At 38.9% G+C, this 23,746-nt stretch overlaps 2 protein-coding genes across 4 annotated transcripts; one reads left to right on the top strand and one right to left on the bottom strand.

Annotated features, from left to right (window-relative positions):
* The first annotated feature begins 2,166 nt into the window (after positions 1–2,166).
* LOC121872860 (N(6)-adenine-specific methyltransferase METTL4-like) lies at positions 2,167–9,936 on the top strand. 3 transcript variants are annotated; one of them, XM_042375911.1, is made up of 8 exons: positions 2,167–2,291; positions 4,617–4,823; positions 5,220–5,304; positions 5,977–6,142; positions 6,518–6,763; positions 7,725–7,896; positions 9,132–9,312; positions 9,673–9,936. In XM_042375911.1, exons 2-8 carry the CDS (start codon positions 4,659–4,661, stop codon positions 9,819–9,821), a joined length of 1,164 nt encoding a protein of 387 aa, XP_042231845.1. In that variant the 5' UTR covers positions 2,167–2,291; positions 4,617–4,658; the 3' UTR covers positions 9,822–9,936. The 3 variants fall into 3 exon arrangements, with proteins under 3 accessions (XP_042231845.1, XP_042231844.1, XP_042231847.1); XM_042375910.1 differs by lacking the exon at positions 2,167–2,291 and adding an exon at positions 2,305–2,444; XM_042375913.1 differs by lacking the exon at positions 2,167–2,291 and adding an exon at positions 2,485–2,920.
* A 123-nt stretch (positions 9,937–10,059) lies between these two features.
* LOC121872861 (cleavage and polyadenylation specificity factor subunit 5-like) lies at positions 10,060–17,716 on the bottom strand. Its single transcript, XM_042375914.1, has 5 exons — positions 17,562–17,716; positions 15,745–15,945; positions 14,950–15,179; positions 14,227–14,341; positions 10,060–10,733 (listed from the first exon to the last, which is right to left on the bottom strand). The coding sequence occupies exons 1-5, from the start codon at positions 17,678–17,680 to the stop codon at positions 10,712–10,714; spliced, it is 687 nt and encodes a 228-aa protein (XP_042231848.1). The 5' UTR covers positions 17,681–17,716; the 3' UTR covers positions 10,060–10,711.
* Between the last annotated feature and the right edge of the window lie 6,030 nt (positions 17,717–23,746).

The following is a 23,746-nucleotide window of genomic DNA, read 5'->3' as shown; positions in this document are numbered from 1 at the left end:
CGTGCACCGTAGGAGGCGATGAGGGTACCGTTGGCGGCGAACAGGTAATAAGAGAGTTGCTTTGACGTGTCTTGTAGTGAGGGAGGGATGATGCTGACCGATGAACCTGTGTCGACGAGGAATTTCGTGCCGGAGGTGCGGTCGGTGATGTGCAGTAGTGAGACGCCTAAAGGAACGGGGGCTGAGGTGTCTACCAGTCCCCGTTGTTGCCGTTTCCCGAGTAGGTGCAGTGGGGCTCACAGTGTTGAGCGTTGGAGCCGAAACGTCTGTAATACCAGCATAGGGTAGGTCCGTTGTGCTGGAGGCTGGCGGCGGTTTCCGGGGCAGGAAAGACGCGTCAGAGATTGTAGGGCGCGGTGCGTGAGCCAGGAAGGGGCCCAGCAGCAGGCATGGGATTGTAGGGCATGGTGCGTGAGTCAGGAACAGGCCCAGCAGCAGGCATGGGATTGTATGGCGCGGTGTGTGAGTCAGGAACAGGCCCAGCAGCAGGCATGGAGAAGCAGAACTGTTCAATGGTGTCCATCCTGCGGTTCAAAGTCTGCAACAGGTCCCTGATGTCTTGTGAGGTATTGCTCGGCTGAGGGTTGATGACCCTGCTTACAAGTTCGGGGGTAAGTACTGGTGTGGTCGTTGGGTTCTTTGCACCGGCGAGGCTCGCAGCAGCGCAATCGTTGAATATCCTGTCTGCCGAAGTTGTGTAGAGTTCTGGTGTTGTAGAGTAATCTACTACGGACAGGGTGATGCGTCCCTGTGTGGGGAGCTTTTGTGCGTGAAGCTGGTTCAGGATAGAGTCGGGGAGTCTGTCTGTGTGACGGGAGTTCAGCCTACGCATCTCCTCCCAGAGACGTCCCGGGGTTGAGTTTCCGCGGGAGATAGAGGATAGGTCTTGCAGGAGATTGGGGCTGGTTTGTTGATAACGCGTCTTCAAGGAATCCCGCAGGTTAGTGAATTTGTTGTCATCTGGAGGGTTGGAAATGGTCTGTGAGACCTGCGTGGCGACATCCGTGGGCAAGGCACATAGCAGGGCGCCATACTGTTGCTAGTCAGTAGCTTGTGTGCCGATGAGGGCTGCTTCCACATGAACTAACCAGTCCTCGACGTTGTGGTTGAAGGTTGGTAGAGAGATCCGTCCGTCCATTCTTGCGGAAGTGCGTCAAACCTGTTACGGAAGGATGAGGGATGGGAGCTTGTTCCGACCCCCGTATTCACAATCTCCTGGGAGGGAGGTGAACAGTTGCAGGGAGGACTTCGGGACGAATACACTTTTTAGGGTGCAGGTCCTTAGGCCAGAACTAAAAAAAACAAAAGAAAAATAGGAGAGTAGGCAAAAGAGCTCAAACCACGTTTGGAATATCGCACAATAGTTGCTCTCCGGCTGTGATGTGGGTCACTCACATCGCCAATGGGGAGAACAGACTAATGCGTTACAAACCTTACGGTCTTGAGATGTGGAGTAGCGGGTGGGGCAGGTGGCCCGGACTGGCAGCAGACAGCGATCCTCACAGTAGCAGCAGAGGGAGTGTGGTGCTCACAGCTCCGATAGTAAGGCAGCAGCAGAGGGAGAGTGTGGTGTTCACAACTCCGGGGTTCACCATTTGTAGCGGACTGTATGTGGCCAGTTGTCAATTCCCTTTAGTTGTCTATTGCCTCTTTGTATGGGCACACAAACGTACGTACATGTAGATATCTCACACTCAGGAATGAGGTAGAATAGAAACTCACAATGCGTTTTCTGTATATATAGTGTTGTACAGTGCAGTGCTAAGGAGTTACTAGGTGAGGAGTAGCTTGCTCAGAGGTCCTGTTGGGCGAGGAGCTTTCTGAGGGAGCTGGGTGGTGAGGCGCTGGAGAGAGATCTTGCTGGTCCAGAAACATCAGGATTTGGGGTGCGGTTAGCGTGAGAGCCAATCACAGAGGAGGCCAGGAATCCCTGGCACTCTGTGTCCTAACGTTGCTACTTGTGGGTCCCGCACTGGAGAGTAGGTCTACCAGCATCGCTGGCTGTCCCAACTTAAACCCCCTCACGCAAGCTGTGTTTAGCCACGGCACCTTTACCTCCTTCTAAAATTCACTTCAATCCTCCCTTTATCCTTCCCCTGAACCTCCTTCCCCCCTGTCACTAGCATTATGTCATGTGGCTGTACGCTGATTGGCTGGGAGGCGCGCGGGAGCTCAGTCGTCACTTGTAGGGGATGGGGACCACTACAGTACATCCATCATGAAACTAACAAACCAAAATTAATCTCCTGACCCTAACTGCTTTTTCTGTTTTAGGATCATATTGTAAAGAAGTGTGTAATATACTAGGTGTTGTTTTAGGTGAATGTGCAGATATGCATACATTATACGTACAAATTTATGCCCAATTAAAAATAAATTAGGTAAGTAGTGTATGGTGAGGCCTGTAGCCCCTTCACCACTGATTGTAAACAACACACTACAAGGTGAGTGACCGGATGCTGCACCTTTACTGTTTTATATCATTTATCCCTGTAAAGGTTTATCATCCACTGGCAGATCAGATTCAATAAATTCAGTGAATATTTGGTCTCTGTGATAAAATTAAAATAACAATTAATGTTTAGGGAAGGAGAATATACTGAAGTAAGTCTGCCATCATTGCTACAGGTATTACAGGGAGAATTTTGATGTGGCAAGCATAAATACAGAGGAAGACCACAGTGCTTTATATAAATGGTCAATTTGTAGTTTCGGTCAACCACGGCAAATATCTTAAATATACCGGGGGGATCCAGGGAGCAGAGCCTCCCGGTTAGGAGGCTAGGTTAGGTAATTTTAGGTCATTTGCGAGGGAAACTGTCGTAAAAGAAAATTGTCTAAACCATAGGAAAAACACATTGCTGAACTTGAGATTCGTGGTTGGTCGAAACTGCAAATTGACCATATAAACTTATGAAAGGTAATACTTTGGTTAATACTGGGCAGGCGGCTAACACCAGTACCTAGTAGTTCGATTTCATTAATTTTTTCTACAGGTGTTCTTTGGATAACAGTAAGTACTGTATTTTTTTTAGCTCTGCTCTATCTACAATCTTAAATCACATGAAAGATGAGGCAAATTTCTGGGTAAAACAGTGAAAACATGATCATATGACAAAAGATGTCTACTTGCTTTTTCAATGAATAAATTAATTATTTATTAACAATATTCAGCCGAAAAATCTGCCGGGTCTTCATGTGTTATTTGTTTTTTGTTTGATTACGAATACTTACGTTCACAAAATATGTAAAATTAGACCATGCTGCTTCAAGAAAGCTGCTTCTATTAGTTCAAGACATCAAAGTAATTTTTGTTTAATATGGCTGGGGTCTGCCCCCCCCCCCCAGCTACGAAGTTAGGTATGGTTAGGTAGGATTCTTTGGTTGGTTAGGTTAGGTTCTATTAAGTTCTGTGCTTGTATATCGTTTTTATTGCTTACTATCATCTAAGGAACATCAGTGGAAAAATGAACGAAATCAAACAATGCGTTCTGGTGTTAGCCATCTGCTCCAGGATTACCAAACTCTGAAACATGGTCCTGGGTTAACCAGTAACTAATGAAAACTTTTCTGTAGAAGATAACTTTGATAGTATAAATAATAATAATAATTAACAGTTTATTGAAAGAGCATGGCAGCCGGAAGGCTGAAAATATACATTTACATAATTGGGGAATGGGTCTCTTGATTGACAAATAATATACAAGTAACATAAGTGATACAAATATGATATATAATAACTAGGCAGGGAGAAGCTCAAACTACAGGGCATTTCAACATAGTGACAGTGCAAAAAGTAAGGTTGACTGGGAGTGAATACACTGGTTGATTGCACGTTATTGATAATTTTTACAATGGTTGAGACTGGGCTGTTCTTATAGCGATCAGTTCGTGCTCATATGGTCTGGATGTGGTTGTGGTGTCAAACAGCAATTCTCGGGCGAGGGATCTCAGGTGGTAGTAGGAGCCGGTGTCGAGGATGGTGCAGAAGCTTCTCACCAAATTTGCAGATGAGGTCGTTGTGATGGTCAGTGAGAGCCGACAGGGTCAGTGTGTTGAGCGCTTCTTGATATGTGGAGTAGGAAGGGGAAAGAATAATCTTGCATGCCCTCTTTTGCACTTTTTCTAGGTGTTTACGTTGTGTGGCATTTAGGGAGGAAGGCCAGGTAGGGGAGCATAGGTGAGCTTGGGAATTATGAATGTTGAGTAAACACTGAGGAGCTCGGGTGCAGGAACTCCGAGGGACTTGAGTTGGCGGAGGAGGTGGAGACGAAAACTGGGGGATTTGACAACTTCACTGACGTGTGGTTTCCAATTTAGTTTGTTGTCTATGGTGACGCCGAGGAGCTTAGTGGAGTCCACAACCTGGAGTGTGTTGGGACCTAAAGTAATGGAAGGGGGTGGAACAATGTCAGATGTGAGGTTAATGTGCATTACCATGGTCTTGGTATGGTTGATGGTGACGTGGAAAGAGTCAGAAAACTTGGGTATATAAAACTAAAGGCCGCAGTTGGTGTAATAGTATAGAGTGAAAACCATGGATACACGGAATCAGTTTTTGTAATGGTTTGTCAGACTATTGTCCTCATATTATTTACTGTCTTTTTCATTCTTAGGTATAAGAGTATCTGCAGGAAGTGACAGATTAACTATGAAGAATGTCTGTAAACCTTGCCACTGAGAAGAGCGCCATCTTAGACCACGAGTCCTGGATATTGCAACTAATAAACACCTACAAGTTAAACCTCCATGAGGATAAATCAGTGAAATGTAAACGATGGAATTTTCAAGATTTGTTTGATCTGCGAACACCGTACATGATGGTAAAGTTTTTTGTGTCGAACCTTAAATAATTATTTTCGGACATTCTAACGTAAATTTAATGAGGGAGAAAATTTAGAGTAAGAGTTCATGAAAGTATGGAATAGAGGAGAGTACAGTACTGTATAAGAGTTACTACAAGTTTATATCTGCAGACTTGTAGGAACTAGTCTGAGAAGATGTGGTTAATTCTTTCGCTGTGATTCCTGCTGCCACCAGACAATTTTATTCAGCCTTGGGAAACCTTCATCAGCCAAAGGGTTAAATACTTGGATCAACTTCTTTGAAATAGAATACGGTACAGTATTAAGGGATACCATACTATAGTTAGTGTGCTCTGTATATTACAAGTTTTATTCTGTATATTGAATTTGTTTTTGTTTTTTGTTTTCCTTAAGGATGGACAAGCTGAGAAAGTAGCCAATCAACTTGAAAGAAAAAATGAAGTTATTTCAGAACCAAAGAGAAAAAAGAGAAAGAAAGGTATGTACTGTATGTTCATATTATAAGACAATTGGTACAGTAGTAGAGTAAGAAATGTTTCGTCACTGAATCGGGTGCTTCAACCTCTCCCTCTCACTCGGAAACAATCTGTATGCTGTTAACCCGGCACCAAATTTTAGGAACATTAGTTAGTGAAGAACACATACTGTATGCTATGTCTGGGGAGGAACATGGATCATCCTCTCTCTTTGACAAGCAAGGGGTAAGAAGTGAACTAATGTATATGTGATCTAGTGCCCTTACCCTACCTCTCCATCTCCTGTCTAGACTTCATATGTAGGGAAAGATCAGACAAATTTTGTTGTCAAATCGGTAATATTTAAGGACAGTAGCCCAGGTTATCCAACCACTTGAGGAAAATCTTTGGAGAGGAAAACTTATTTCTTACCTCGAGACTAAATCAGGTGGAGAAATAGCACTTTTCCTATTCATGTTTTGTCTTTAGTTTTACCTATATATTTTAATGATAACATTGCTATCACACACCTGCTTTGACAAGGTCATCTTGCATGTGTCAAATGGCAGATGAATACGATAAGTCTTGTCTGTCTGTTATTTCCCCACATAAACCTAATATTAACCTAAGATAATAAAATTACTTTTTGATTCCTAATACTCGAAGTGTACCAACATTTGTACTGTACATTTCAGAACACTTGACTCAGAAAGCAGAAGAAGTAGAGTGTGAGGTGAGGCACATCCAGGAAGTGTTCACCTCTCTACGGTTAATGCCAGAATTCAAGCTCAAGTTCCAGTTTATCCCAAATATTGAGGATTTTAGAAGCAATAATTGTCTTGTAAGGGATTTAAGGAAAAGGTAATTTAACTGACATAATAATACAGTAATAATAATAATAATCTCTTAAAAATTAGGAGTATTTTAGTTAAAACATTTTAACACTATTTGGGGCAGAGGTTAGCTTAGGTTAGCATTAGGGTGGTTAATCTTTAATCAGTACTGTAAACATGGCTAATGGATTCATAGCATCTACAGGATGAATCACTTCTTTAAAGAAATATTTAAAGGGAACGACCTGCCTAAAGATTATAAAAACAGTGTGTTTGAGTCACTTAATGTATTGTGTTGTGAGGGTAGACTACAGTTTACAGAATATTTGAGATGTACAAGATTTTATTGAAGGTTTGAACCAGATGATCTGTTATTGGTGTAGGTTGGTGTCTCGTGTTGCAGGTTTACTGAAGCGTCCAACACTACACTGCCTCAGCTTGATGAATATTACGATGGCCCGCACTTTGATACCAGAGTTGTCAACGGCAGTAAATACGTGCTACCTCCAGATGTCCGATATGTGTGTGATGATGTGTCTAACCTTGCATCACATACATTAGGAGCCAAATTTGACTTGATTGTTATGGATCCTCCGTGGCAAAACAAATACGTGCGGAGACGAACCCATAGCCACGGAAGTCATCACGGGTGAGATTGCACATCTTTTGTATACAGTTACCGGAAAATATGATGCTTTTCTCATACTACAGACAATGTTTTAAAATGCTTAACTTTAAGTATTCTTCTGAACTAGTGTAGCCAGTGTCATATATGCACAACTTGCACTTCTGAATTTTACAGATGTACAGTTCCAAACAAATGTCCTGTCACACTTCTGCTGCTCCACGAACCCTAAGATTCAGACTCATGAACCCGAAGCAGTAAACACTGATGCATTATACTATCCATAAATGCTTCATGTTGACGAGTCTGAATCTCGGGGTTCATGGAGCAGCAGATTTGGGGATCTCCTGAAGAATCTCTACCACAGCTTATTTCACCTCAAGATTAACCACCCTAAGTAAACCTAACCTAACCAAATCTCATCCTCCCCAAATAGTATTGGGGTTATTGAGTACAAATATAATTACAGTGGAATCTCATTAATCTGAAAAAAAGACTTAGTAGTACAATAAATAGTAAATGACATTGCAGGAACTTTTTAATATGACCAAGAAATGTGAATGGCCAAGATCATCAGCTTAGCCAGTCACCATGACCAATACCTGATGCACCTGAGGAGATAAATCCTGATTGGTCCTCCAGCAGCTTCCTCACCTGTCAATATTACCTCAGCCTCTCCTTTTGTCCCCTGCCTTTAGTTTTATGTTGGGTAAAGTACTTAAAAAATTTGTAAATTTGGGTATATTTACCCACTCTAAAAGCCAGAAAATTCTAAAATACAATAACTGTCAGGTAGCAACCATACTGGATTATTGAGTTCCATAGGTAGCTAGTTTCAGAAATTCATATCTGGTGACAGTATCTTAAATTTCCAGCTTGTAAAATATGGGTGTGTGTGTGTGTGTGAGGACATAGGGAATATGAAATAATATGACTTTCATGCATGGAAGAAACCATTTTCAAATATTTAAAACTTTTTCCACAGGTATGACATGATGACTGTAGCGGACATCCTACACCTTCCAGTGGCTGATTTACTTAGTGATGGAGGCCTCCTGGTTATCTGGTGCACTAACAATAATTCAATTGTACAAGAATTCCTGCAAGGACTCCATGCCTGGGGTGTGGAACTTGTTGCAACTTGGTATTGGCTCAAGGTATGTTTTGAGGAGTTTCTTGGAATAGTTCTTTTCTACACTTGTATGTTCATGTCCTGCATACATCTCACTTATTAACTCGTTTGTTACATTCCAGACCTGACACAATTTACTTCTTTCTTTTACCTAGACCATCTTTCTCCATATTTATGGTCATTCACCTTGTTCTGACATTTTCCCTTTTATATGATTTCACATCTATCGTGAGCTATTGGCATGTTATCCCACCAAGTTTTGTAGCTAAAACCAAGAAGACCTTGAGGATGCTATGACTGAGGCTTATCCATTGAGTCAATATAGTTTCCTGAAAGCGAACACATTGTCATGTCACATTGGCTCCAGCCTTGCTATGGACACATGGTTACCTAGACATACAGGATACGTAAAAGTCAGCAGCATCCCACAGTCTGCCATCTAATCAACTGCACTTCTTGTGTACCCACCATCCACACTCATTGTACATTATCGAGTTACTGCCACCACCTTTCTTACAGACAGCATAGACATTTTCCTCTTTTCTTCATAGGTTTCTCACCCAGGCTAATAATCATTACTTTTGTTTTCACCACATTTACTCTCAAGCCCTTTGACTTCATTCCATCCTTCCATTTCTCCACTGCCTCTTTAATATTATCTGCTATCAGCACAGTCATCAGCATGCAACAACTCCCAGGGCAGACCAATCCTAACCTTCAATTTCGTATAATTTATATTTTGTAGAATTATGATGTGTCCTCAGTTTTAGTCTTTAACTGGTGTTGGTTAGTTTTAGATTTAGTGATGTTTCATCTGAGGTTTCTTGGTTGTGGAACAAGTATATTAATTCCTTGGGGCACTCCTGCCTTGTGTTCTCATGGTGGATATTTCATGATTTTCCAATATACAATAATTGCACATCTTCTACACTCACCTGCATGGTCTTGTTCATGGGATTTGGGAAATGATTTCATATCACCCATCATTGAGGCAGTGTGATGTGCAAGGATTTTGGGGCTTTGAAACTGAAAGCTAAAGAGTTTCCAGGGCGGCAACGGTCAGCTGTAATGTAGAAGGATTGACATCCCTCGGGTGTATATCTGCTTAGTTCATAGAGGGTGAGATGTGATGAACTACACAACCAATTAATTTTATTGTAACAAGAGTTGCTCGTCTTCTGGCTGTTAGAAAATAGGATATCAGGATAAAATCTTACATTGTAAATGGTTTTTGGGAATTACTTTACATTAATTTGACAGGTAACAAAAGCTGGAGACCCTGTCACACCACTGGAAGGAGTATCTCACAGCAAACAACCATATGAACGAGTCTTTCTGGCTAGAAAGTGTAAGCAAGAGATTGTCCTAAAAAATATCCCAGATTGTTTGGTGTTCTGCAGTGTTCCAAGTGGAATACATTCACACAAACCTCCTCTACATGGTAAGAAATGCCATAAATTAAGGTACAGGGTATTGGTATATAATTTGTACAATGATCCTCCATATTGACACCTTGGTCATGTGCTCCCCAACTTCATCATTCCTTTTATATCCAGCGAGTGTGCACATGGAGGAGAGTAGTGTACAGTATGTATATATTTGTTTAGCAGTAATTGATGTAGATGTGTCAGCTACACATATTTATAACCCATGAATAAACAAACTACAGATTTTCTCCTTATTATGGTAAGAGAAAATCAATATCTATCTTCATAAAGTTTGATAATTTAAAATGTTATTACCAGTATGTCTTTCATATAGGCTCGAGGTTCAGTACTGTATGTTATGTCTCGCCCAACAGGTCTTGTGTCAGAGTTTATCACACCTCAGCCACGTTGTTTGGAACTGTTTGCTCGGAGTCTAACACCCGGGTGGATGTGTTATGGCCTGGAAGTTTTGCGATTACAACATTCTTTACTCTTTGAAGAATCAGTGGCTGGAACACATTGATTTTTTTTGTGACTGATGCATAGAACAGCTATTTTTGGGTCACCATCATCTTCCACTGAGCACTACTAACTGGTGGCACACATTGTAAGAAACAGTGAGTAAATAATATGAAGTATTTTATATTTTTAGGAACCCCTTTTTTTCCACTGAGAATTTATTTTTTTTAATCTTGTTAAAAAGTACCACAGTTAGCTTAATCTTCAGTTTATCAGGACAAAAGGACAGAGAAACTTACAACAAATCTAAAAAAAAATTTACTAGTCTTTACATACATGAATATTTCAATTGCAGTCTGATTCTAAAACAAACTGGAATGGGCACATGGAAAATAAAATGGTGTTTATACAGTGTTTTAATTACTAAGAATAGACTGCCACATGTTAGCCATGATCTTTCTCAGTAAGACTGCGGGCATCATGGATAAGATCCACCTATTATTTTGTACCATGTTAGCACTGTCTGAGAATCAGTGTCCAAGTTCACATTAGTAGTACACACACTGCTATGCAACTACCAAGATGACTACATAATTTTCTGTGAATAATGAAGGCTTCGATTAGTAAAAGACAAAATGAGAAGCAACATATCCATCCACTTAGTCAGAGAAATGCCTCCTAAAAATAAGAGTTGTGATCACTTACATTACCCTTTTCTTAAAGGAATATAGAACAGAAATATTAGCAAGTATGAAATTGCAAAATCTGGCATTCCATCAACAGTCCTCTTAAACTTGAGCCATTACAATGATTTTGTCCATGAAGTGGTCCAGTTACTATGGAAACATTATATAGGTAATTATATAAAATAGAACTTGGAGGTTTCAAAAACTTGTGTCAAAATTTACAAAAAACATCTATTTTCACACATTCATTTCTAATTATTTTGGAGACCTACATGTATGTAAAGTTGAACCTGAAAAGAAAGAAAACAAAAATCATCAAAATATATAATGAAATACATAGTTACTTTAAATTTTGGTCAATTTATATCTGGCATAATTATTGAAGTTTAACATCTGGTAACAAAGACTAACAAAACCAGGTATATACAGTACAGTATAAAGTATATTACTATGTCTGGGTGTTTTGTTAACTATCTACAGCTACAGTATTTAATATATAGTGCTGATCGAACCCCTTCAATAAGAAAACACTTAAATTGGAAGTAATAGTGTAGTGGATATAATGTTGATAATGGAGGGGATGTAGATGATATAGCGTATTAGTATAGCATATGTAGCATAGTGGATGTAGTGCTGATTGTGTAGTTAGCTGATAGGTTGGATATAAGCTGCCCTCAAATGCTAACTTATGCAATGCCAGACACCCTCAGCTAGTTGCTTTTATAAATAATGTATGATTGAGGGGAAGAAACAAGTGACATGTGAGATCCATAATAGTAAATCACACTTCTAATGCTGGAGAGACAGACATGATTAGTGGCAGAATATTCTATCAATGTGGAGAAGCTAGTTTACTGTACTTGTGTTTTCTCAGATAAAAAATATATTTTACTTCAATTCTTTATTTATGATGTACAGTACACAGCATTAATGAGTGACCTACAAGATTCTAAACCAGCTTGCATCAGGATTCTAGTTCAAACACCCTAAGTAAGATGTAGGGACTCAGTTAAGTTTATGTACTGCCAAGCTTTATCATACAATCATATCTCTTCTAAAATGTTATCAGAAATCTTTGATAAGAATTACAATAATATGAAAAAACAACTTAAAGATCAGACCAACATCAAGGAAAAAAATAATTGATCTCAGATGTTTGTTCCTTGTGCCAGAATAAATTTGGAAATGAGAGAATAAAAATACCTAGGGAACACAGAGATGGCAAACGTTTAAATCATGTGCTCTGGTCATGAAGCTGAATTAATTTAATGTGATTTTTGTCCAAGAAAACTCTGCTTAAAAAGAAACTTGGCAACTGAACATCAATGTATCCTCTTTATGGTGTGTTAGTAACATATGGTTTAATGACCCAGATTTATAAAAATTATTTTATTGTTGTCTTCTAAAATTGAAATTTGTATGCCTAAAGTCTTTGGTTAGGGTGAGTTGCATTCTTTGTTAACATTTTAAGCACACAATTTACCCCTTGCGTATGGGGTCCCCTCTGTGCTGAGTACAATCATCTGGTGTTAGCCAAATAAAATATTAAAAGTGGCATCCCCGTTGTGATGAGGTTAGGTAAAAGCCGTTTGCACACTAACATTGTTAAACAGGTAATGAAAATCAAAATCTTGGACCCCCCCAAAATATAATTAAAGAATCATGCAGCTGGAATGACGAGGAACACAAGCCAAGTAAACCTGAGAGATGGAGACATGAACAGAGGAAACATGGTTACCTTTAATGGTCAACACATCTATATTATATAAGAAGACTTTTCCATAGATAAAACATCTTCTATGTAGTTAATATTACAAATTTATTATATGCTGGGCAAAGATATAACATGAGAGGTAACTCAAGAACCCACATACAGTACTGTATTATTACTACATATGCGTCATTAGTCAGTCTTGTGGATAAGTCGACCCCAAACTTTTTGCCAAAAAATCCTGACTCTTTACAAATATCTCATGAATATTGACCTTAGCTTTGGGGATACATAGCAGTGAACCTAAACACCTGCATGGTATCAGTCACTCACCCCAATTTTATCTGATTTCTTATATAGATTCCTTCCATCTCTAAATATCCTGATAATTTTTTTTTACCCTTATTAACATTGCAAAGTACAATAAAAAAATAAACGAGTTACAGTGTTTGTGATACAGTAGGAGCATGCTTGCCTCTCATCACTGTATACTGTACTAGGTTCAAATTCCCAGATCAGATGTGAGAAGGCTGGTATTTAGTGTTACAGTACCTGATGACAACTGGGTCACAAGGGTTGTGCCCATCCCCCGGTCTCTTGCTATATTTCTGGGCTGGTGCCTTGGGTTTGAGGTGGTGAGTGGGAGGAGGGAGAAATCCTGTTCTGGCTTTACCTAACAGTTGCCATCAGGTAATTACAGCTAACCCACGGAAGTGTGGAAAATGGTAATAAAACCTTGATGAATAATAACTTTAGTGCCATAGTCAAATTTTTGACCCAATGACCAGACAACCACCAGAATAAAAGGGATCAAATCTTCAACAGTGTGAGAAACACTACAGCAGAAGCTGCATAACAAAGATACAGTATCATGCCACCATGCATGTCAAGCCCTCTAATAAATGGCAGACTAGGCCAAAGAGTACTTAACTGTTTTGGATTTTGCAGGTCACTTTTTTATGACCTGTACTGTAGTTCATAAAATTGATTAACATCAACTTGATTATGTAAATTGGAAATATTACGTTTCAAAATACATTTTCTGACATTTTGGTAACAAATCATTCTGCACAAAGATTCTTACAGTTTATCCTAAAATCAACTATTTACAATGACATGAGCTATTGCTATTTTGAACTATGAGATCCCACTTTCATCCTTCACATACAGTACACTGATCAAATAACACTTGCCCACCACTATCACTGAACATCAGGGGCTAATATTCTTCTTGCATTCAGCACATGTGACTATATGACATTTAAACCCACAGGCAACTGGATTCTTCTTCCTGTACCTAAGAGTAAAATGTACCACTAGATTTGTGTGGTAGTTGGTGATTTATGCTTCAAATACTCAACCAGCAAATGTCTTTTATAAAGATGGGCAGGCTGAATTCAACATAGCCCCACTAAACTTAATTTGTACTTCATTTGTGGAGAGTAATAAGATCCATAAGAATCAAGTGTTGTAGGTATGGCAAGATTACACACAGTACATTGCAACACAGGCCACCAACCTACTGAACCCTCCCAATGGACCTTTAATCTAAGAAATGGGTGTCAGATAATGGCAGTAAAAAGATGTTCAACGTCAAAAGTTTACTATTACAATGGTTCTTCACTACAAATGATAAAAAGAACAAAAAAAAAATTATAATTGATTAAAATTCAAAAACAGCATCAAGAGAATTACAGATATTCTTGTAAATCTGATGAAGTTGTCAAGTCAGTATGTAGCTTCAATCATATGTAAAAAAAATGGTCTGACATATCTTTCACATTTGAAGTTATCATACATACAAATATTTCTTAAATTATAAGACTAATAAATAATAGAGACTTGTGTTACAATGATCAGCTAGGTATTAGACATGAGATTGACTTTAACATGAAGGCCAGTCTTAGCAACAGGAAGTTTCAGGGGCATGAGATAAACTTTCAAACAAGGAAAGTTTCCCAAGTGCTATTAATCACCTAATATTTGTTACAATGTTTTCCTGAGAAATATCTGTTGAACTTTCTAAGATGATGACTCTATTTGGAACTTAAGTGGTGAGAGTTAATACAAACCTGCACAAAGCCTGTGGCAATGAAGAAATAATTGGTCCATAGCCTTGAGAATTATCATAGAGTTCAAATAACGGTGCTGCAACAAGTTTGTAGTTCTTTGGTACTGCAAATAATGCTGTGAATAAAAAGCCTTATTTTAGTATAATTTCATTGATGATTGTAGTAGAAGATAAATACAAAAAATCCACAATTTTACTAATTTTAAACTCGCAAAATCTAAGGGCCAGCATATTTGGGACTAACACCATCTTGGATCATGAAAATTTTCCAGAAATGGACACTCTTACTATGTGCTGTTGTAGCCCACACCACTAGTTAGACTTTCCACTACTACTACTGCTGTTGTAGCCCACACCACTAGTTAGACTTTCCACTACTACTACACCTGTACACCTTACACACAAACAAAGGGTCTATGACCAATACATTATAAGGCTATTTTAATTGATAAACCAAGCTTGGTCACTATTTAATAATTATACAAAATATGAATAAATAATGTCTAGATAAATCAGATACTTTATGGGATGTAAAAATTAAATGACATCCTCCGCCTTACTCAGTCTGTCAACTCTATCATCATTTCAGTTATCTCTACATCTTTGTTTCTGTGCTCTACAAGTAATTCCAATGTAGGAAAAATAAATCCAAGGTTAGTATATGACCATAGATTATATTAAAAAAAAAAGTTATATAAATGTCAAGTCATATTACAGTATTTACCCTTTTCTCCAAGCTGTACAAGGAAAAGCTTTTTGTGCTCCTTAGGCTTGGTGATGTGTGAGGGTATATAGGGATACTGTGGAGGCTCAAAATTAGGTCTCCACCAATTACCAATGATGTCTTCAATAACCCACTCCTGTGAGACACCATCCTGCCTCCCTAGGGTCTCTGTTAGCAGCCTCTTGAGTCCTTCCACCTCATCCTCATCTGTGTTGAGTTCTCCACCTGGCCTGTTGAGGATGCATAACAAATGCCATCAATTATTGCAATAACGTGGAGGGAGATAATGGTGTGTTTGGAGAGTATACAGTGAAACCTTTATTTAATGGAGTATATGGAGAGAAAATTCCATTATATTGAGGATCCGTTAATGTGAAATCCTCCATCTAATGGATTATGAGAGACGTCCGTTATATGAAGGTTTCACTGTACAGTATGTTAAGTTGGTAGCACATATGGTACTAACAGTAATCCACATCATAATGGGAAATACAAATACAGTAGCATCACAGATTATTCAACACAATGTACCGTAATTAAAAATTTATTAAATAAATTATGAATTACAAAAAAAGTAAAACAAAAAGTTGATAAAGTAAAGGAAGACGTATAAATATGGTATGAACATGAAGGAAATAATTAGTCTTGAAGTATGTGCTGTATGTGATAAATATGAGTTGGTAAAGGTCCTGCATGAGACTGAAATATAACAAGGAAGGAGTGTTGTGAGAGTATGTACAGGTATTATTTAAAATTTCCTCTCCCAATTTAACCTTCACTATGGTGACTGCTTACAGTTTAAAGAAGGTGGTGCCCAACTGGAGGAGCAGCACATGGGGAAGGCCATGCTCGTGGACCAGTAGGACGGCTTCAACACTCTTTCGCATTCCAATCTTATCAAACTCTTCCCGCATCCTCTGGAATCTTGCAGGAACACTGGGATCTCTTTCAAATAAGGGATCCTTTGTTCCAAATGTGTAGTTTGTCAGTGGGTACCTGCAGAAGAGAAATTCAAATTGAGACAGCAAACAAACTGGATGAAGACATTTTCTGAATATAGGAGATGCTTTATTGTAAAAGGCAAAGATTATACAGTCCAGAACATGAAGTAATAAATAAAATATGGGGGAATATGCCAGCTGTGTGAGGGTGTTATCCCTAGTGTGAAACACTGTATTGTACAGTATACAGTACAAGCTTTGTTACTAAAAACATTATATATTATTAATTAAAGAAGACAAGTTAAACAATTTATAAAATTTATTGAATAAGATACAGGTACAGTATTTTGGTATTGCAAGGGTTGATTTTGACCATTTGCAGTAGCTATTGTTTACCTCACTCCAGAAATTTCTTGTAGGTTTACTTTACTGAGGGAAGAACGCTGGCACAGATTCCAGGCGTACCATTCCCCCACTCACACTACCCGGACCACTTATCAAGCTGCAGGTTCAGCTTAGGTCCATCACTCAGTCACACAACAACAATGAAAATGTATGATTTTTTCACAAGCCCAGTTTCCCCACAGATGGATTTTACACAATGAACCAGTACACAAGGTAAAATGGCTGCAGCTCTGCGACTTCCAAAAGTTTGGAGACAGAAAATCATTACACAACCAGTACAGTACTGAAGCTGCTATAAGACAAAAGACTACAATACTGTACAATAGAATCCCAATATAAAACAAAAATTATACTACAATTTCAGTATAATTCAGTGCCCTATATTAATCCCATTTTATAAATATAGTACAAAGTCCAGAGGTCATTTTACCTTAAATACAGCAATGTTTCCTCTTTATGTTAACATGAAGATCTGAACATCCTAAAAACTACTGATTTATTGGTTACTATTCCACAAAGACCAGTAAACAAGCCAATAATGTAAGCTGGCATCAGGTTACAGGCCTAAATAGTATGTCAGTTAGGTTCGGTTCTTTTCGTTTTGTTTTTATTTCCATATTTTCCCTGTGCTTTGAAGCCCTGCTCACCTTTGGTTGGGCCAGCACTGACTAGGTCAGGAGGACCTTAACTCAATAATTATGCATTTCCCCAAACTTTCATTATTACCACTGTATTTAGCATAAAAAAGCTGCATTGTAAACAGTATTTTTCAAGCCTTAATTGTTTATGGGATAATTAGCGACTAATCTTCCACTAAATAAGTATATCTAAACTTGGTCATGTCCTTTACCAAGTTAACTTTACCAACAATCCTTTTCGCTGGTAATAGCAATAACTGAACAAAAGGAAGGTATTTTATTACCAGAAATTTCAGCCCACGCACCACTCAAAGGCTTTCACGGCAAAATAGCATCTTGTTTCCTGTTTACCATACCCGGCAAAATGCAGCAGGCAAGGGTAAAGAAACTGCCTCATCGATAACCGTGTTGAGCCACCTCAGCAGTTGACGGGTATGACGGTCCCTGAGTACACTAATAAGGGTGCCCTGGGCCCTAGCGTGACTGTAACTTCCTATAAATCGCATTGCATACATGTGGTGACATCAGCTCAGTTGAGAGTACAAGTGGCGGTCATTTTGAAGATGCTTCACATTAAATAACTCCGACGTGTACAACTATTGAGACGCAATTTGTTGCTCATACTTACAGACTAATTGTTCTGTTGAGCGCCATTGAGGGATTCCCGTTGTATTTAGCACCATAAGATGGTGGAGTGGAGTTTTTTGGCCATCCAGTGGCGCCCGCTCCCCGCTTCTGAGTCGCCATATTGTAAACAGAGGAAGCCGCAAATAAAGGCTGTGATTGGTCGCCGAGGATAACAACAAACCTTGTGATTGGCTGCTCAATAGCTTGGATAAAACACCTTTCGAATATATTTTTTAGATTTTTTTTATAAATACCTCATTATAATGGCAATTAAATTATATTATAATGAAATCAGAATATTATTTTAAGTTTGTATTTACCTTATATATATCCAAGTCATAATAAAATTCATCTGAAAATATATATTTTTAACCTGACGTTAAAAAAAATCTGAAGTACTGCTGCTGTTAGAAGCTGTGGCGGACTGGTGAAGTGGACACAGGCGATGGAAGGCGAGCATCTTCAAGCTGTGTAAAGGTAGTCAAGGGAAAACCGTATACGGAGGATTGAATTTAGTGTCTTATTCGAATAATAAAAGAACTGTCGTGGATGAGATGAGGAGTTAGGACACCATCTAGAGTTTTTCACCATAGAGTGCATCTCACAGAGGTGAGATACACTAGAGTGTTTTCACCACAGTAGAGTGCATCTCACCAGATGTTACCACAGGTGAGATACACCAGAAAATTTCCGAAAGGTTTTAGAACTTTGGGAACCGTATTATGAATAGTTTGCTCAACAGCTGATCTATACTTAACTAATGCTTGTTCCTCAAACACAGCAGGAGAAAGAGGAGAACATACCAATAAATAAGCACTACCACTTGAAGCATTATTAGTGGCTTGCTTCCTCAGCTGGGCTTTTAGTTTAAGGGCTTTCAACATCTCCATAAATGAGTTGTGCAAGTCTAGACATGACTGAGAATAGTAAATTGGATTTATTATAATATATTCATATCCCCATTTGCAATTATGTGAATTAATTTTATTTATCATTTCACCACTTATCAGCTTATTAGTTAATGTGTTATGATCTTTATTGTCCACAGTCCAGTGTTAGTGCAGACTGTGCAGAAGGAAACGGGTAGTCAACTCGTCCTTTGTAACTTTCGGTACGTGGAACTTCTGGTCCGTCTATACGCGGACCAGAAGTTACCTAGTGGGAGGCAACGCCTGGTATGCTGTGACGTCATCAACCGCGCATGCGCAGTTATCGTTTCGGCTACTTCTGGTCCAGCGTAGAGGATAAAGTTATCAATGGCGAAGAGGAAAAGGACTCGAATTCTTGACATGGTGAATTTAGATGCCGTTTATTTTTGTACAAAGGTAGATGAATACTGTATTCATTAAAATGGTTATATAGTTCACAAACAATAGTAAACAGTAATTCGATGTAACCAAGGGGTTGGTTGGTGATACGGAGAAGAGAGCATTGCTCTTTTTAGTTTAACAAATTTCTTGACAAAGCTTGGAGTACAGTTTGCCTATTCTGAGTAATTCAGTCAGGTCTTGACACTGAGGGTAGTATCACTTCTCACTGCCATGCAGGACAGAGGTTCGTACACAAAGAAATACATCATATTCATGAGTAGTATATATAGGTCAGAGTCTTGTGGGTGATGTCACTGTTCACTGCCATGCAGGACAGTGGTTCATATACATTGCTCTGAGGGTGCAAGAAGGGTACAGTACAAGGTAAAGTTCAGAAGTGGGAAATATAAGAGGAGGTTGACAGCGGGTGGGTTATCCACCTTGCGGGTGGCCGAGGAATACTGTTAAATGTTAATTTCTCACGGCAAAAATAAACAGAGCTTGACAAGGTCTGTATAACTTCTTCGGAAGATTTCATACATTTACCAGATACTGTGGAAAACTGGGAGCTACAGTCGGATATTTACAATACTTACAGCCGTATTTAGAACAGTGTTATAAAAATCAGTAATAGTCTCCGCAATAAATGTATTCTTTAAAATAGGACTATTTTATAGGAAAACGAATTAAGTAATAGATGAGAAACTTTTACATTTGATGATTAAACACCGGTATTATCGGTACTATAATAATAATATTTATGAAGTAAAATTGTCATAGATTTATTATTGGATATGCATGTATATAAACTATGCAGTTATATACTTCTGTATGAATATAAAGTGTAGGTATACGGCACCAACTCACGTCGGGTACTTTACTGCTATATTGATACCCACACGCAGCAGCTGTGTGCTATTACAGGTTTGTTATTTAACAGCCCCACATCACGTTGGTGGTACAGCAGTGGCCAAACTTCAATACAGAAATGCTACACAGCTCTAAGGGTGGTCATAGGGGAGAATGACCTTGTTCAGTAAATTGGCAAATTCATTTATCCAGTGCGCCGTGTCCCAAGACTTAAGAATTTTTGAGGTTGTACTTTATACAACCAACCTTGGGGTCGCCAGTAATTTTTCGTGAGCTGAGAGCCATCAAAGTTTATCCACAGTTGTCCAAACATGCAAAACACGCTAAGACTGACCCGTATTATCGTAATTTATTTTGATTTTTTTCTTAATATTTTCATCGCTGATATTATATACCGCTACATTTCTTGGGCAAGTTTGTAAGATAATTAGGGGCCCGTAAGCTCGCACTAGTAGCACTATACAGTACTGTCCTTCGTGGCGATGAAACGGTATGGCGGTCCGATCCACTCTCGGTGTAGTACAGTAGTCCCCAGCTCATTGTTTGTTTACGAGGCGGCTTCTCTCATGTCAAAAAAAAAAAAAACGTAAAATTACACCATATAGTTTTCTGTTTGATATGCCGGGAAGCACCCCCCTCCCCCCCCCGGCTAGGAAGTTCGGTAAGGTTAGTCTTTGGTTAGGTTGGTGCGTCTTCTAACAACGCTTTGGTCGCTTGTTTCTTGTCAACTACGGTTAGGCTAGATTTCATTTAGAAATAAACCCAATTTAACACATTTGCCCAAACTACGACAGTGTCCTCTGCAAATCATAGCAAAATTTCGGTGTTTTTAAATTTATTTTTTATGAAAAATCGGCGATGGGTTTATCGACGATAATTACCCAATTGATGGTGTGATTCTCAATCTATCCTTCCCTGACCTTCTACTCCCTCAAATGTCCGTTAGTCCAACACACAATGCGTCTCTTGGCTTTTCCTCGTGAGAACTTTGTTGTCATGTATTTCCGGCTAGTGGATTCCACCTCATGTTGGTTTAGTCCACAATGATACTGTTGATTCACACAAACAATGTCTGTGCCCTGGCTCTCCCTTACTCGATCCCTCTGCTACAGAAAAAGAGTACGTTCAGCCGCTCATCACCCTACAAATCACCGTAGAGATACGGAAAATCTTTCTTTCCTTCACAAGTATCGTCGATGTAAATTTTTGGTCGACAGGCAGGGCAATCTTGTCTGTACTGGAATTAGTCTGGGATGTAAATTTGTGAGGAAGAGGGATGCCTTGCACTTGTCTTCTTACAGTATAATGGTACCACAGCTAACACTCTATAATTTGTTTGTGGCACTGTCAGAAACCTACTACAAGGAGAATGCAGTCTGTACCACGAGTTTAGGTGTCATATGCTTGTTTTATGTTGATTTCAATGCTTCCTCTGATTTCCTTAATATTCTTGGGTGATGCAGCACCATATGCACCACATTAATCTTCCTGTATACTCCAAAATTTCAAGTATAAGCCAAATTTTAATTGACTCGTGACGCGTTAGTTGTACCACCACCACCACACCAGATACGATGTTATGTGTAGTCTGATAATTATGTCGTAAGCTAAAGAAATCTACTAAACTTACGAATGCAAGGTAACGTAGACGCACCAAGGGAGGATATTCATGTATGTTATCGGAAACGAACAGAAACAAAATAATGGCACCAAAGAAAGAAACATACAAGAAACGCGTAATCATCGTGGTGGCTGTGGTGGTGCCGTATATTTTTCCCCGCGAGTTAGTAGGGCGCCATAAGCGTGAGTGGTGGTCGGTTACATTTACCCTCCTGCCACCTCTCCCTCTTTACACAGGAACGGCAAAATATTTTCTGATTACCACTTCATACTTACAATTAATTTTAAAAGAAGAAGAGTAGACTTCTGCAAGTTTATCTTTGAGTTGGGGTAATGGATGATTCTTGCTACTGTGATTAATTACTGACTCAAAAACTTTATTCTTCATTATATTTTCACCAAAATATCTGCAGTGCCCTTTTCCTTCACCTTGTAATGTTAAGACGTACAGTATAAACAACACCATCACTGTACGCAGCCTATTATAAATTCTAATATGGCGGTCACCCGGTCAGAGGGCAAAAGTTCTTAAAAATTATTTGTAATTCGTTTTCAACAACCACGTTTTACCAAAAAGTTATTACAGTATTCACAAAAAAACGTCCCGTGTTTAATATAAAAATACCGAAAATACAAATAACGAAAGAGAGCAGAGAATAAGTGTGAGGAAGAAGGAAGGGGATGCACGAACATTATCTAGAGCCCTAAGTGACCGTGCGGCCAACAGGGCGCCATAGTCAGCGGTCCTACCCACACCTCACCTTAAAATTCTTATATAACATACACTCTTCACATTACTCCTCACACACACACACACACACACACACACCTGCAGTGATGCAAGATAATACAACTTTATCCATGATAACAAAAACGGAAATAAATGAAGATGTTGATTTTATTTCGTTATCTGGAATTTCCGGCCAGCGAACTCTGGAGGAATGTTTGTTGTACTGTAATTGTTATTTGATTGTGTAAGTTAAAAGATTAATTTAATCTGAAACCTTGTGAGATAAGATTAAACTATCAGAAATCTTAATACGTATATATAATGATGTAACTGGTAGTATAAGCAAGACTAAAGTTTTCCTTCAATAAACGCCGAGTGACTCGAGATGATACTCGATTTTTTTTACTGCATTAGCAAACCCGGGCACAGGTCACTGACCCACATCAGGGCCTGGGGGCGAATATAATAATAAAAATTATATATTAATAATCAATAAAAAATGTAATTAAAATAATAATAACCATAAATAAATAAATAAAGAGTGAGAAACGATATACAGTATGTATGTTGTGTTGTCAAAGTAAGAGAAACAATTGAGACCCTGCAATTGTGTGTAAATGAAGCAGAAAGTCAGATCAGCAACCTGGGACTTGGTCACAATTTTTGTGATGCCATATGGCAGCAGGGTCTACCATTAGACAACACATTATGCTTCCAATATCTTCCCAGGCGGTAGTACCTCCCTGTTTGGTAGCTGCCTACTAAACTAAGTAATTACGTCGCTCATTACTAGTAAATAATAAAGACCTCGGTTTATACCGGGGTAGAAAAAAACAAATCGATTTAGTTGATTTTTTTAAGCGGGAGAAATGAAAGGGAGGGGTGAAGGTTGACCACATACTTGTCTTCACTAGATACTGTCTCATACCAGGATCAATAACTGGTGTTAAATACATGTTTCCTACAAGTGACCTTCAATAACGATCGCAAGTTGTTTGTTTCACTTTGTATTTGATACTAGTAGTTAGTTATTGGTTAGAATGGCGTGTGTTTAAAGGTGTGTGGTATGGACATTATCACTCATATTAACAATGATACACTACCGTAGTACAGTACAAATATTTCGTGTGTTCACTGATGAAAAAGTTACCATTTAATGACAGTGAAGGTTGATGACACTGGAGTCATGGAGTGTCAACAAGTAGAGTGACAGAGTGACGGTTATGCTGCCTTTGGAGTCCCCTGTGTGTGCTGGGAGAACATGCCATTGTATATATAAAATACTAATCTTTAACTCCTCAGTCAAAGTACATCAGTATACCCTTCATCCAGGAACTGCAAAGTCATTCTTCATTTGGGCAGTGTTTATTTACATATATCGTAATATAGATATAGTTTACATTATTACCTTATCTAGTGAAACACCGCCGGTACCAGCAGGATGTGGTGTTCTGAGACCTGCTTGTTGTTGTGAGCGTCTGGTGAGGTGCAGTATTAAAGTGCCCCTCCACCTCTCCTCACCATCACATCACAACTCATGTAAACAGACTGGCAGCTGTTGTCTGGGTTCATATTCATAGAAACAATGACTCCTTGATGACGATGATCTATAACAGATATAAAATTATTGCTTTAACTTATATACATACACATGTT

The sequence above is a fragment of the Homarus americanus genome, unplaced genomic scaffold (assembly GCF_018991925.1).
Source record: "Homarus americanus isolate GMGI-L3 unplaced genomic scaffold, GMGI_Hamer_2.0 scaffold11022, whole genome shotgun sequence".
NCBI classification, from domain to species: Eukaryota; Metazoa; Arthropoda; class Malacostraca; order Decapoda; family Nephropidae; genus Homarus; species Homarus americanus.
Note: the sequence above shows the minus strand (reverse complement) of the source record. Positions and strands in the feature narration are given on the sequence as shown.